Source organism: Giraffa tippelskirchi, chromosome 9 (genome assembly GCF_054371585.1).
Source record: "Giraffa tippelskirchi isolate mGirTip1 chromosome 9, T2T-mGirTip1v1.2.pri, whole genome shotgun sequence".
Classification (NCBI taxonomy): Eukaryota; Metazoa; Chordata; class Mammalia; order Artiodactyla; family Giraffidae; genus Giraffa; species Giraffa tippelskirchi.
Genome location: NC_137283.1, coordinates 84,374,831 through 84,390,701, shown reverse-complemented (window position 1 = coordinate 84,390,701; position 15,871 = coordinate 84,374,831). Strand labels below are relative to the sequence as shown.

The window sequence follows — 15,871 nt, the reverse complement described above, 5'->3', positions numbered from 1 at the left end:
GGCATTTCTATTTTATTTATTTAGCTTATTTTTTACTGAAGTAGAGTTAATTTGCAACATCGTGTTAATTTCTGCTGTACAGTAAAGTGATTCAGTTATACACATATATACATACTTTTACAAATTCTTTTCCATTATGATTTATAACAGATTATTGAATATAGTTCCCTGAACTATCCAGCAGGGATCCTGTTGTTTACCTCTCCCTTTTCTACTTCTCCCTTCAATTTCAGTTCTGTTTCTGCCCTCTTACCAAGTGCAATGCCCTCAGCAAAATTTCCTAGCATTTCACCTATAGATTCTGTCCTTTCTCTTTTTTTTTCCTCAGTTCAGTGAGATGGAAGAAGAGCCCAATACAGATGTATCCATATGAATACACAAGAGAATAGAAGCTAGCAACTGTTGTTTCTTGTAATGGTTTTCCCAAGTCCTAATCCTTTCCTCCTGATGTAGCAAATGCAGTGGCCAAACCTGGCTTTTGCATTGTGAAGAAATAATGCAACTGCTCTGATTGTTTGAGAGAAGGAAGCACTGACTTTCACCCTCAGCAGGGAAAAGTGGAACTGAACAGGGCTAGTGCTGGAGGCAAGGAAGGCTGTGATGGCATCCAAGCTTCCAAAGCTTCAGAGAGGACAATGGTGTGGCATCTACCAGCTGCATCACTGATAATCGCTGTGCATGCTGACTCTCAAGGGCTTCCCATGTGGCTCAGTTGGTAAAGAATACGCCCACAATAATGGAAACTCAGGTTAGATCTCTGGGTCAGGAAGATCCCCTACAGCGCGAAATGGCAACCCACTCCAGTATTCTTGCCTGGAAAATTTCATTGACAGAGGAGCCTGGTGGGCTACAGTCCATGGAGTCGCAAAGAGTCACATACAACTCAGCGACTGAGCACATGTTTATTCCCTTCACATTTCCCTAGAGAAGACCACTGGAATTGTCCTTAATCCCTATGGTCCTTTTTTTTGTCATTTACTCCAACACCCTTGCACGGGCGTTGTCATGGTGGAAGTTCGGGGAAACAACACGTAAGAAGAGGGATGGCAAAGCAGAAGGTAGGAGCTCTTGTGATCTCTGCTTGATCATGCAGAAGACAGTGTGCTTAAAACTGCATTTTCTGGAGCACCACTGAACAAGGTGTTCAGTACATCTGAGTAATTTTTGAGGCATGTTCAGGTATGTTAAGCATGATGTACATTTAGTTGCCCTCGCTCTTTGAAGAAAAACAATTTCCAGTGGGTAATTGAGCATTTCCTTTAATGGAGGGGGTAGACCAGGATATAACAGATCACAAGCAATCTGAGCATTTGCAGAAAGGCCACAACTGCTTACTCTCTTTTGATAAGGTCTGTCTGGAAAGCATATGTGAGATTAAATTATTACTTTTTAAGACTTCCAGTCATTGATTTGGTCCTGGAGTGTTATCTACTTTCTCTCTGTGGAGTCCTGTTCTTCAAATGGAGATTTTTATTCTGTAGGATTCCAGTAACTTTTGTCTCCACTCCTGTTAATTCATTCATTAGGCACTGAAATGCTTTCCCTTAGGAAAACATAATGGGTTCACTAAGTGCTTTTACCAGCCCAGCTGCTGTTACTCTCGTAACAATGATGCCACAAACATCCCATTCTCCTCTTCCTACCATCTATTACTGTCACTATACATGTACGGTAATCCTAGATTATAAACCTGTAAGGTTAGATGGTGAGAAAATATTTCTCAGAAAAGAGTGTCTGGTCTGAACAGGTTAGTAAGGATCCACGTGAATACATAACCTAGAAAGAGGCAGATTCATGGGCAAGGCTGAGCCCTGAAATGGAAAACTTGTAAGCAATCTATGTGTGTGTGTGTGTGTGTGTGTGTGTGTGTACTAAATTGTGCCCGACTCTTTGTGACCCCATGGACTCCATCCTGCCAGGCTCTTATGTCCGTGGGACTCTCCAGGCAAGAATACTGGAGTGGGTTGCCATGCCTTCCTCCAAGGGATCTTCCTGACCCCAGGATTGAACCCATGTCTCCAGCATCTCCTGCACTGACAGGCAGATTCTTTACCAGTGAGCCACCTGGGTATCCCAAGCAATCTATGACTAGAAGCCAACTTTGGTACATGAAGGAAAAAAATAAACTCTTCAGTGATGTGATAGGGATATGATCTACAGGATGCCAGTCAATATCAAGGAACCAGCCTAGAGCCTAGAGTAGAAAAGATACATTTGACTGAAGGGCTAGCCTTCACATGAACTAGTGGACGTGTTTAGGCAGTGCCCAGACAATCTAATTTTGACACAATAAATGAAGGGTCAAAAGTCCAGTATTTCAGAGCAGCCTCTCCATCCCAGCCAGATTTGACTTTTTCTTAGGGTAATGTAATGTTGGAATTCAGCGTTTTAATCCAATGGTTGTTTTATTAATTTCCTTTTCTGCACATTTAGACATTTCCAAACTTGTCATTGCTACCCTGGGTGCCGCAGTCTGGGTCAGTCCCAGGATTGAGTGTCTCACTTCAGTTCAGTTTACTCGCTCAGTCGTGTCTGACTCTTTGCGACCCCATGGACGCCAGGCCTCCCTGTCCATCACCAACTCCCGGAGTCCACCCAAACTCATGTCCATTGAGTCAGTGATGCCATCCAACCATCTCATCCTCTGTCATCCCCTTCTCCTCCTGCCATCAATCTTTCCCAGCATCAGGGTCTTTTCCAATGAGTCAGCTCTCCACATCAGGTGGCCAAAGTATTGGAGTTTCAGCTTCAACATCAGTCCTTCCAATGAACACCCAGGACTGATCTCCTTTAGGATGGACTGGTTGGATCTCCTTGTAGTCCAAGGGACTCTCAAGAGTCTTCTCCAACACCACAGTTCAAAAGCATCAATTCTTCAGCACTCAGCTTTCTTTACAGTCCAACTCTCACATCCATACATGACTACTGGAAAAACCATAGCTTTGACTACACGGACTTTTGTTGACAAAGTAATGTCTCTGCTTTTTAATATGCTGTCTATGTTGGTCATAACTTTCCTTCCAAGGAATAAGAGTCTTTTAATTTCATGGCTGCAGTCACCATCTGCAGTGATGTTGGAGCTCAAAAAAATAAAGTCAGCTACTGTTTCCCCATCTATTTCCCATGAAGTGATGGGACCAGATGCCATGATCTTAGTTTTCTGAACGTTGAGCTATAAGCCAACTTTTTCACTCTCCTCTTTCACTTTCATCAAGAGGCTCTTTAGTTCTTCTTCACTTTCTGCCATAAGGGTGGTGTCATCTGCATATCTGAGGTTATTGATATTTCTCCCAGCAATCTTGATTCCAGCTTGTGCTTCCTCCAGCCCAGCGTTTCTCATGATGTACTCTGCATATAAGTTAAATAAGCAGGGTGACAATATACAGCCTTGACGTACTCCTTTTCCTATTTGGAACCAGTCTGTTGTTCCATGTCCCATTCTAACTGTTGCTTCCTGACCTGCATACAGGTTTCTCAAGAGGCAGGTCAGGTGGTCTGGTATTCCCATCTCTTGAAGAATTTTCCAGTTTATTGTGATCCACACAGTCAAAGGCTTTGGCATAGTCAATAAAGCAGAAATAGATGTTTTTCTGGAACTCTTGCTTTTTCGATGATCCAGCAGATGCTGGCAATTTGATCTCTGATTCCTCTGCCTTTTCTAAAACCAACTTGAACATCTGGAAGTTCATGGTTCACGTATTGCTGAAGCTTGGCTTGGAGAATTTTGAGGATTACTTTGCTAGCATGTAAGATGAATGAAACTGTGCAGTAGTTTGAGCATTCTTTGGCATTGCCTTTCTTAGGGATTGGAATGAAAACTGACCTTTTCTAGTCCTGTGGCCACTGCTGAGTTTTCCAAATTTGCTGGCATATTGAGTGCAGCACTTTCACAGCATCATCTTTTAGGATTTGAAATAGCTTAACTGGAACTCCATCACCTCCACTAGCTTTGTTTGTAGTGATGCTTCCTAAGGCCCACTTGACTTCACATCTCAGGATGTCTGGCTCTAAAGAAACATAATTTAATCCCCAACTTAAAACCTCGGTGCCAGCCACCTTCTTCAGTCGCTAAAAGATGTCTCCTGTGGACTCATGGTCCTCCTTCCCACCACCAAAATGTTTCCCATCTGGCAGGCCTTTCAGGAGTACCTCCCAGCTCAGTGGGAGTCCATTTCAGCATATTAAGTCTCAGCCCTTCCTCAAATGGTCTGTTTTTCTGCAAAATCACAACCCTCACCATCACCTCCATCAACAAATGTCAGTACTCAACAGGTACAATCCCAAAGTCAACTGATTATTTCATTATCCAATGGTAAGCTTTCATTCTATTATGTGTTGGATAGCGACACCGTCTGGTGAAGTAACACAATAACACGTTGAATACACCGGGCTCTATGAGCACATCGGGGCTTCTTCCCTGATAGCTCAGCTGGTAAAGAATCCGTCAGCAATGCAGGAGACCCCAGTTCGATCCCTGGGTCCGGATGATACCCTGGAGAAAGGATAGACTACCCACTCCAGTATTCTTGGGCTTCCCTGCTAGCTCAGACAGTAAAGAATCCACCTGCTATGTGGGAGACCTGGGTTCCATCCTTGGGTTGGGAAGATCCCCAGGAGAGGGGAATGGCTACCCACTTCAGTATTCTTGGGTTTCCCTGGTGGCTCAGACAGTAAAGAATCCACCTGCAATGTGGGAGAGCTGGGTTTTATCCCTGGGTTGGAAAGATCCCCAGGAGAGGGGAATGGCTACCCACTCCAGTATTCTTGCCTGGAGAATTCCACGGACAGAGGAGCCTGGCAGGCTACAGCACATGGGGTCACAAAGAGTCAGACACAACTGAGAAATTTTTGCCTTCACTTTTTCACTTATGAGCACATTGCAAACAAAATTTTTTTTAATAAAAAAGTAAAAAGAAGGAAGGGAAAAAGAGGAGGGAAATGTCGATAGCTTTGCACGTGATGTCACAGGAATCCTCCCTCACTCATGTAGAACGTTGCTTTTGTCAGGAAAGAAAGTAAAACAGATCTTTCAAAGAGTTTTGCTGAAAGCGCAAATAGAAAAATAGAGGGAAAGTGATATTAAGAAAGAATCTTTTAAGTAGAAGGAGAAAATAATAGAATGTCTACAGGCTAAAAAGAATGATCCAGTAGAAAGAAAAAAAAATGATCCAGTAGGCGAACAAGGAGCATTTCTGGAAGAACGTCCTTGAAAGGTGAAAAGTCTGGGATCCAGAGCATAAGTAAAGGAACTGGCCTTAGACAAGAGCACAGATCAGCCATCAGACTCAGAAGGGAAAGTGTGAGTATTTGAGGGCAGACGCAGCCAGTGAGCTGATGCAGGACTAGAAATCCAAAGAGTTATCTTCTGGCTCCTCCTGCTCTCAAAAAAAATGTGAAGCAAGGTCATCAGCTGAGACTGAGAATTGGCAAGAAGTGCGGGAAATCTGAGAAAAGTTGTGCATAGTTCTCCACGAGAGAGAGAAACTCAATGGACCAGAGAAATATAGTGTGATATTATTTAAGGATCATAAATTTAAAGTGAGTCCTAATGGCTGTTTTTCTCCAGCCAAGTTCAGCTACAGGGGTGCAAGTGAGGAGAAGACAAAGAGCAGGGTTTAACCCTGGCTATGGTTTTGCCTATCAAGTACAATAATTGGGGGGTAAGAGAGTGGAGGGCTTGTCCCCCTAAAGAGCCAGGCAATATTAATTTCCTTTCCTATCACACTCATGTTTTTAATGACTTGGTTTCCTGTTTGTTTGTTTACTCTTAGATAAATTGAAAGATTCTGGGGATGATGATTTTACTAAATTATAATTTGTGTATAAGCCATCTCCTTTCTGTTCTTTTGGTTTTCTTTCACAAAGGAATTTTTTATTTGTCTTTTCACTTAGGATATTATCTTTAATAAGATGACTGTATCCAAAAACCTCTGATATTCGACACTGTGGAAAGGTGTAGATGTTTCAAAGGAAGATTGCAATAGTGTAGGTTGACAGGACATATGAAGCTATTTTTCATAATCTAATGGTTTATAAAACAAATTAACTCATGCCCATATGTAAAAGGCTCACTATTTCTACAGGAATTTTTCGCTAGTTCTCTTAATGGCTATGTATTGCATATCTGTTGAGTACAAAACACTGTACTAGGCAAGCACTGAGGTGACTTGGGGAGAGGATAGGATTATAACACACAGGAATTTGCAGTCTAAAAGTTCTAGGTATTTGCAAATCCAAAGATATTTGCAGTCTAAAGTCATTTATTTAGAACAAATTATTGTGCAAGGCAGGACAAAGCAAGCACTACACACAAGTTCCATGACAGTTGTTCACCTAATTTACCTTTACCTACCATAGTGGGCCTGAAACACAGTAGAAACCTAGTGACTATGGTAAATCAGTAAATGTAATAAAGATCTGAGCCAGGCTAGAGCGGCTGGAGGGACCAACATATGAATTCTGCACGTGAGATCTGAGAAAACTTAGGAGAGAAGGAGAGCCGGATCTTGATGGAAAAATAGGAGCCCAACATAAAAAGAGGGAAGAAAAAGCCCTTCTCTATGAAAGCACAAGCCTGAGATGTACAAGCAGCTTGAAAGCGCAGGGATGCATGGGGCATGCGCAGGCTCGGCGGACCGCGATGCAGTACCGTGAAGGAGCGTCAGAAAGCGAAATCCGTCATCTATCGGATGAGTTTTTATTGAGCACTTAACACTGTGCCCAACACTGTAGCTCATTTAATATCACAGAAACCCTATAAGACAGTCACCAAGTCTCCATTTTACAGGTGAGAAAATTCAGCCAGGTCAATTTTATACCTCTTATACAGCTGGTCAGTCACAGAGCCAGGGCCGCGGGCGCCGCTGGTACTATTAATTGAAACGTTTTGAATAGTGGAGTGACGTGTGGTTTGCGTTGCTGCTACATTTTTCTTTCACTAATAATGGACACATTCAAGTTAAATTTAAAAGTTAAGCACCATGAATATTAACTGTTACTCCTTCCTGGAGGCTCAGCAGTAAAGAATTCTCCTGCAACGCAGGAGACACAGGTTCGATCCCTGAGTTGGGACTATACCCTGGAGAAGGGAATGGCAACCCACTCCAGTATTCTTGCCTGGAGAATCCTATGGACAGAGGAGCCTGGCGGGCTACAGTCCATGGGGTCACAAGAGTCCCACACCACTTAGCAACTAAATCACCACCATCACCTCTGTACTTAGAAGTTCTGAATAGGCAAGTATATTAATTTCCACTTTCCTTCATTCAATGATATGACTACTTCCCAAAACTACTGGCTTATGGATTGTTTTCTTTGATTAATCTACAATATAATATAGCTCAATTGCATTTATTGTAATCCAAATGCATATTTAACTGAACTTTTCTAATACTCTGAAAAACATAGAGTTTTCGGGTTTTTTAATGAAATCACGTTGCATTTCTCTTTGTAACTTTGAACTTCATCCAGAGACAGTTGTTGACGACAGCCAATTCATCATGATACAAGTTATACTTATGTTTTGTCACTATCTTAGAGAAATATTTTCTGCCTCAAAAAATTTTCCAATCTATTAAGTGCACTCTCTTTTTATAGCAAGTCTTTCAACTCTCAATTCATTCTCATTAAACTTTTACCCCATACCTTCCAAATGCTTATATAAACTAAAAATATCAACTCATAAAAATGTATCCAGAGAACCAGAGTCCAGTTCAATATCAACATTACAATGTAGGCAACACTGGAGGAAAGCATCTAATGTGATCTAATTATTTTACCCAAGAGTGCTTTCATTAGCGCCAATAAATATCAGCTCTTTTTACCTCCTCTAAGTCTGTAACATTCCATGTTTCAATTCTTTGAATATTTTTTGTTTTTTTTGTTTGAAATCCTTGGGAAAGACACAGACTTCATCAATGTAGCCTGTCTTGTAAATATTCTTGAACCCAGGTAACCCTAAGCCTCTTTTCTCAAAAATCTTGCCCACATTTTCTCTAAAGATGACAGGGGATGGGGGCACCCTGCTCAAATGGGAGTATTACAGTGGGTCCCCTGTGGTTGGCTTTATGTGATCTGTAGAAACACAGAAAGCTAAGGAATCCACTACTTAGGTGATGCAAGAAACCAAAGAAAGGTAGAGGATGTTTATCCTAAAGTAAAAAACTGCCTAATATAAAGAAAATACAAGGAACTGCTTGTGGAAGCATCTGTAACTTTGTCTTTGCTAGACCAGAGGGCAGAAATAACACTAATGTGTGGAAGGTACTGGAAAATAATTTTCAGCTCAAAGGAAAGAATTATCTAAGTAGACATTCAAAAATGGAACAAGGTGTTCCCTTGAGGAGGGAGGCGGCCGTTTGCAGAGTACCTGCACCAGGTCTCCTCCCATAAGGAGATCTGAAAAACTGGGTGACTGTGTAAGTCATTTTCCGAGTAGGGACACATTTGAGAATGAAAGAACAGCAGCAATAAATCAGGAGACCCAAAGTACACCAAGTCCCACACCCTCCTAGTTCACCTCACTGTTGACTGCTAGCTATGTGGACTTACGGACACTTGGAGGTTTGTGAAAGATCGGCCCTGGGAGGGAAAGGGAATAGGTCAGATCCCATGAGGATGCAGGGAAACAGGGAAATCTGTGATCTTCTCTTCTCTCCTTCTGTTCCCACGCTGATAAGATGAAGTCCAAAGTCACAGATCTAGTAGGATCTCTGTGAGTGAGCCTGGGTATGAGCAAAGTGTTACGATCCAAAGGGATCTGACTGGGAAAAATTCCAGGATGGGGACATTGTTCCCAGAGCCAGGGTGGAAATACTATTCCCAAACCAAGCCATTCAGAGGGTTCTAGCAGAGCTTAACAAGCAAGTAAGAACAGACTAACCCTAAAGTACAAAAGACTTTGGAGGTGGCTCAGGAGAGAGCAAGACCAGCCTAAAAGCAGGCACCCACCCTGCAGGCAGGCGCTGTGGCAAGGATGGGAAGTGCAGGAGTGTGGGCACACGAGCTCCCCGAGTGGAGTCTGTGCTCACCACCCCAAAGAGGCTTAGAATTATCCGATGATGCACATTTTTTTCTCTTCCGTTCTTAGTGGTGATTGAAATACAATTACAAAACTTTGTAATTGTTGAAAAGAGTTTATTAAAAATTCACATTTCTAAACTAAAATTCCCATCTTACCAACTGCAGTGGCCACTCATGGCTGTGTATTCAGCTTCTAGACTCCCCCTTGGGCAGCTTTTGCCCTGATGTGGAACGGGCACCTTCCACTCTGCCGTGTCGCCCATCTAACAGAGGAAAGACTGACCCCCACCTCCAGTTAGAATGAGCCACTCAGGAACATCCCAATTCCCTGCCCAGGACCACTCAGCTCAAGCTAATAGCACCAGCATATCCCCATTGGCAGCTGGTATTCATCCAAGCATGTGGCATGGATCAGCCAGACTGTAGGGAAAAGCTATTTTTCAACATGAACAGGGCAAGCACATTTAATTTGGTGGAAGCTGGCCTACAAATAAAGTCCCACGTGAGGGGATGGAGCAGAGAAAATGAGAGAGTAGAAAGGCAATCAGGGTTTCATTGCACCAGGCGGGTCTTACCTTTTAGCTTTCATAACTTCCTTATTGTTTGAGCCAGTGTGAAGAGGGTTCTCCTGACTCTTCAGCTGAAGGTCTCCTTACAGATCCACAAAACAGTGATTCCCAAACCTGTCCGCATCTTGGAATCACCTGGAGACCTTCAGAAGCTGCTGATCCCTGTGTTCCAATCAGAGATTTCGCTCTATTGCTCTGGTGCAGGCCTGGGTAAGCAGATGAGTCTGTAAGAATGGGTCACTCCCCAAGACTGACAGTGTCCTCTGAGCTTCCTCAATGTGACAGAGAATGTGTTCCTACCCGGACTCCGTCAGCCCACCCACTCCACCCCTAGTGAAGGAGGGGTTTATATGCTTTGCAGCAAGGTTTGAGTTGCCCTGCAGCTATGCGCTTACATTTCTGCTTGATCCCCTCATCTGGACCATATTTCAGAAGCTAAGGGGTGGAGTGCCTTCTTCAGTAAAATGGCAGCATCAGTCTTTGTAAGCCACATGCTGGTGGTCTCCAGGGACCAGAGTAAGTGGTCCCCGGTCATCAGTAATTCATCTTCTAAACAGTAGACTGGCTAAAAGGAAGGAGGTGGAATGGGAGGGGAAGAATGGAGATGTGACCACACTGCTAACATGCTCTGACAGCTCTGGAGCCTGGTCCCCAACTGAGTGGTAAACGGAGGTATAAAATAGCATCTGTTTCATCTATATTGTGGGGTTTTCCCAGTGGCTCAGCGGTAAAGAATCTGCCTGCAGTGCAGGAGGTATGGGAGACGTGGGTTCGATCCCTAGGTTGGGAAGATCCCCTGGAGAAGGGCATGGCAACCCACTCCAGTATGCTTGCCCGGAGAATCCCATGGGCAGAGGAGCCCAGTGGGCTGTCATCCATAGGATCGCCAAGAATCTGAAAGACCGAAGTGACTTAGCGTGCATACACATCTATATAGTGGAGCTTTTGTGAAAGTGATAGGAACTAATACATATGGAAGAAAACTCAAAATAAAATAGTGCTCCGTGAATGTAAGGTATTTCTATGAGAGGCCCACAAAGTTACAAATGAAATCCAGACCTCACCCTACCAGACACCGCAGTGGCAGCCGGATGAATGGCTCCAGAAGTTTAATCCTCTGCCAACACCCTCTCTTTGGCCTGTCCTCCATCCCTTCTCTCATCATCTTTCATAAAATATCAAGCGTGCTCTGTAAATGAAATTCTAACGCCTCAAATCACTTTCAACCGCATTGCTACCCCCAGAGCCCTGCCCGCACAGAAATCCTAGGGCTGCTGCTAATGGGCAGGGAGGTTGTTTGGTTGCATTTTTTTCCCCCTCGGTTTTTAGAAGCACTCCACTTCCTCATCGAGAGCACACCTCTGGGTACCACAATGCTATATCATTCCCTACTCGAATTATAATGTCTATCAAAAGAGGCATCTCTCGGGAGGCTTGAGTGCTAAGTGGGGAGTGATTTTTACAGAGATGTGTGGGAAATGGTTTCAATATTTGGCAGTTCCTAAAGGCAAGATGATTCGAGACTTTTTTTAAAAATACACTTGATCGGCTCATTCTGCTATTCCCTGATTTCTGAAAATGCTTTATCATTGGAATTTGGCATTTGCATTAAAATAAAATTTCCATAAACCACAGGATCAGTTTTTAGTTTTCTCTATCCATTTATCGTATGCTTCACCTATAACACACAAATGTATATGTTCACCAAGAAATCAATATTTCTTTAAATCAAAATATAGTTGATCTACAATGTTTTATGTATACAGCAAAGTGATTCAGTAATACACATATATATATTCTTTTTCAGATTTTTTTCTATTATAGGTTATTATAAGATATTAAATATAGCTCCCTATGTTATATAGTGGGCTTCCCTGGTGGCTCAGATGGTAAAGAATCCATCTGCAATGCGGAAGACCTGGGTTCGATCCCTAGGTTGGGAAGATCCCCTGGAGGAGGGGCATGACAACCCACTCCAGTGTTCTTGCCTGGAGACTCCCCATGGACAAATGAGCCTGACAGGCTATAGCCCATGGGGTTGCAAAGAGTCAGACATGACTGAGTGACTAAGCACATGTTATATAGTAGACCTTGTTGTTTATCTATTCTATATGTAGTAGTGTGGATCTGTTAATCCCAGATTCCCTATTTGTCCCTCCCCCCTCCTTTCCCCTTTGGTAACCATAAATTTGTTTTCTGTGTCTGTGAATCTGTTTCTGTTTTGTGAATAAATTCATTTGTATCATTTTCTTAGATTCCACATACAAGCAATATCATATGATATTTGTCTTTGTTTGACTTACTTCACTTAGAATGATAATTTCTAAGTCCATCCATGTTGGTGCAAATGGCACTATTTTATTCTTTTTTATGGCTGAGTACTATTACCAGGAAATCAATCTTTCTTTTACAGATCTCTCCATTAAAATATACGGTTCTGAAATTAAAGACATAGATAATGTCCCAAGAATTGAAGCAACCAAAAATACCGCAAAAACATACAAAGTGTCAACCATGAGACGAATATTCGATTTGGCAAAGCATCGAACCAAAAGAGCAGCATTTTTCCCAACTGGGGTTAAAGTCTGTCCACAGGAATCCATGGAACAGATTTTAGCCAGTCTTCAAGCTTATTATAGATTGAGAGGTAAGGAAAGAGATGTAGCCTGTTCAGACTTTCCCTCTTTTTGTCTCTTCTCTTTCATCCATACCTAGGTTGTCTTCAGCCCAGGGCTTCCAGTCTCTCCTTCAGTCACATGAATTATATAAAATAGCCAACTGAACTGAGAGTTGTGAATAATAAACCTTTGAAACTATGGTAGATCTGTGTTTGTATGTCTTAAAGCCACGTCCTCTGCAACACAGAACCGTCAGGGCATTTAACAAGCCACCAGAAAGACTTCGCCTACGAGTTTCACTCCTTTTATTTCTGCCAAAGCCCAATACTGAATTTGAATGTTGTTATTATGAAGAAGCACAAGAATGATTGCAACATCAGGAAACTAAGCAAATTGATTTATGACTTAAGATCTCACTTTTCAAAAACCCCGTTACAATCCTGATCCTCCCTTCCTTCTTGGTAAGTTTCAGTTGTTTATTGCTGATTCAGCCAAAAGGCCTGAAGCTGGGAAACTAGAGGCACAAATTAGCAGTGGTTACCGAGATAAATATAAAGGTGTTAATGGGATTTACAACACAATTACTGTGGCTTCCAACAGAGTTACAGAGCAGTTTTTACCCCAAGCCAGCATCACAAGACTCTGACAGCATTCTCAGAAATCATGATGGAGTTCAGTCACACCACAGCCATCAGTGGCTATCTTTGTCATTCACTTACAAAGGAGGAAAAAAATTCCCATGGCTTCTTTAAATGGAAGAAAGAATCTTTGATAGCTTCTATTACATCCTCAAGATTTCCCTGCTGGCTCAGTGATAAAGAATCTGCTTGCAGGAGACTCGAGTTGGAGCCCTAGGTCAGGAAGAGTCCCTGGAGAAGGAAATGGCAACCCACTCCAATATTCTTGTCTGGGAAATCCCATGGACAGAGGAGCCTGACGGCCTACAGTGCCCGGAGTCGCAAAGAGTCAGACATGACTTAGGGACTAAACAACAAGTACATCCCCAGGTAGGCCCATATTACGCAAAGAGTCTTGTGGCTGAATTCTAAACTCAGTTCACCTTCCCTGTGAACGCTGAGGAGGTTCACTGATTACAGCCTTGATCATCATAGACGTTTGCTTCTATTCCAAACTGCACAGTCACCCTGCTCTGCTTCAGACTTACTGACCAGAGCAAGCTGGTTCAATTCTAGCCTTGATGTGTTGCACGCTATGACAACTAAACAGTATTGTCTTCACACTAACATCCCACCAAATTCTTAAGTATTTACGTCTATAAGATGTGCAAGGATTGAAATTAATGCGGAGCGTTCTTATTGGTTTGGGGAAGCATCATTAACTAACAGTATCAAAAATACCAAGACTTATGTTCCTCATATGCCTCATTTTATGTGGAAGTAAAGAGATACTTGCTTTTTGATAGAAGCCACACCTGCAAAGAAATGACAGGTACTGGATCAGAGTCAGAAGGAGGACTCTAATTATAGAAAATCAAGTGCACTATATTAATATTCTTTATTAATATAATATTCAGCCCAGCACCTCTGTGTAGCAGTTTGTCAGTAAATGCTTGTTCATGGATGCAAGAAATCAGTAGAAGTGCAAAGAAAAGACAGTGCTGCTTGTAAAGCATTCATTTTGAATGTGACGACACAGTAGTCAGCTAATGACACTGGTAAATTTCATGTTATTTGTTAATAGATAGAAAAACAAATACATGACATATGCATTGCATTGACCATGAACATAGCTATTGCTGACTATATTCATGTAGTTTCTAATCTTTTATGACATTCACAAATAGGATTCATCACAGGAATTTGCAGACTAGACTATTCATTGCTGCAACCAAATTCTTCTCTCTGAATTTTATTCATAGCTCTTTATCCTTGATTAGGTTTGCCTCTTTCATTCTTGCTTCCCTGGATGAAACAAGCCGCTGTTTTCTCCCCACAGCAATGACAGCCCATTATCTTTATGGCTGCCCCTGGGTGATATGAAATTTTACTATTCATCAGCATAGTGTTCTTAAGTCTAACAAATTGGTTCACAAAGAAGCTAGAACTAAGACCCAGCTATAAAGTGGCATTTCTTTGACAGAGTAACCCACTTATTGTCCTCATAGCTGCTTTTACAAAATTATCTTTCAAATTTAAGGGAGACAGCATCCACACTCCTCAAATCAAACGGAGTATTGAACTATTTCTTTTCCCAAGCCTTAAAGCAACACAAGGGAAAATGCTCTGTGCTTCCTGATGGGATCACAGGCGTGCTCATCAGAAAGCACAGACACAAGAGCCGAGGTCACTTCCGGTAGCTTCCCAGGCTAGCCAACCCTGTGCTCCCGCCTAGACGGCTGCTGGGCTGCCTCCCTTCAGCGTCCTCTGTGAGTCCTTTGAGAAGCCACTCTCCCCATGTCTCCCCCCTTCTCTCCCTTCCTCCCTCCCTCTGCCTCTCTCTCCCAACCCCAGTGTTAAAAGTTAGATAGAAGTTAGATCTCTCTTTCATGTTACCGTGTGGCCCAGAGAAAGCCAAAGATGGAGGGAACCCTAGTTCCTGCTGCTCACACTGCGGTCCACAAACAGGCGGTACCATCATCAGCTGGAAACCGACCAGAGATGCTGTTCCTCAGACTCCACAACCGACCTACCTCATAACCTGAATTTTAATAATTTGCCCAGATAATCCTGCTCCTTTGCCTGCCACTCTTTCTTCCACCTCGGGGACACAGAAAGCCCTTGTCCGCATTAAAACTTTTCACCAAAGTTCTGAGAGAACATTCTCCCTGAAGCACAAATGGCTGAAGCTGCTTAAAGAATTATTTCCCTAAGGCATTGTACTTTCTAGAGATCAAAATGTTAGGATGTATCTAGGGGCCATTGTCTTTTCTTTAGACTATTTTTGAGGGACAAATGTTTTTTTTGGAGGGGGACTCCTCTGATGTCATTTTTTTTTGCCCTCCTGGAAGCTCAACACAAACCAGGAGAAAGAATCCTTTTGTGATCAGGAGAACAGGGGCACCAGCCCGTGACTCACTGGGACGGTCATCCATCCTTACTGAAAGCATATCAAATAAAAACCTTGTAAGTTGAGATATCAAAAGATCTCAGGGGCTGGGAAGAGTCTGGAATTTTCTAACCCTTTGATATACCACTCTGAGCCATCCTTCTCTGAATCTGTTGGGAAGGATTGTCACAAGGATTTTGGAGAAATCAGAGCCTTGAGTCCCCAGTCTCCTCACAGTTACTTGAGACCTGGCCACAGGACCTCAGCCTTTCTTCTGAATTTCTCAGCCTAGGCTGTTTGGTGATGTAGGAAGAACACCAGGATACACACACTTCACATGTGGACAACTCAAGGGCTCATTTCAAGTGGTGGGCGCTGCACTCACCCCCAGCTCTATGGGTTCTGCTCAGGTTGCTGCTGATAAATGATCTGAGCTTCTGTTGGTCTGGAATTCTCTTTGTTTCTCAAAACAGAAAGCTAAGAGAAACCCAGATGTGGACCATGTGGGGAGTGTGGGAGGGTAAATCATAGGAATAAAAGTCTCCAATCTAGGTTTCTCATACCTCGTTCCTCCTCACGACTCACAATCCTTTTTCTCTGCCTGGCAGTCAGAGGGTTTCTTTAGAAAGTGAGATGATGTCAACTTCTGTTCCAAAG

The 15,871-nt window shown here is 42.7% G+C and overlaps 1 protein-coding gene across 1 annotated transcript in view; it reads left to right on the top strand.

The window, feature by feature from the left end:
- IMPG1 (interphotoreceptor matrix proteoglycan 1) overlaps window positions 1–15,871 on the top strand; it is a 160,039-nt gene that overhangs the window by 24,880 nt on the left and 119,288 nt on the right. Inside the window, exon 2 of the mRNA XM_081530830.1 lies at window positions 12,004–12,237. Coding sequence (XP_081386956.1) covers window positions 12,004–12,237 — 234 coding nt within the window. The remainder of the gene's footprint in view (window positions 1–12,003; window positions 12,238–15,871) is intronic.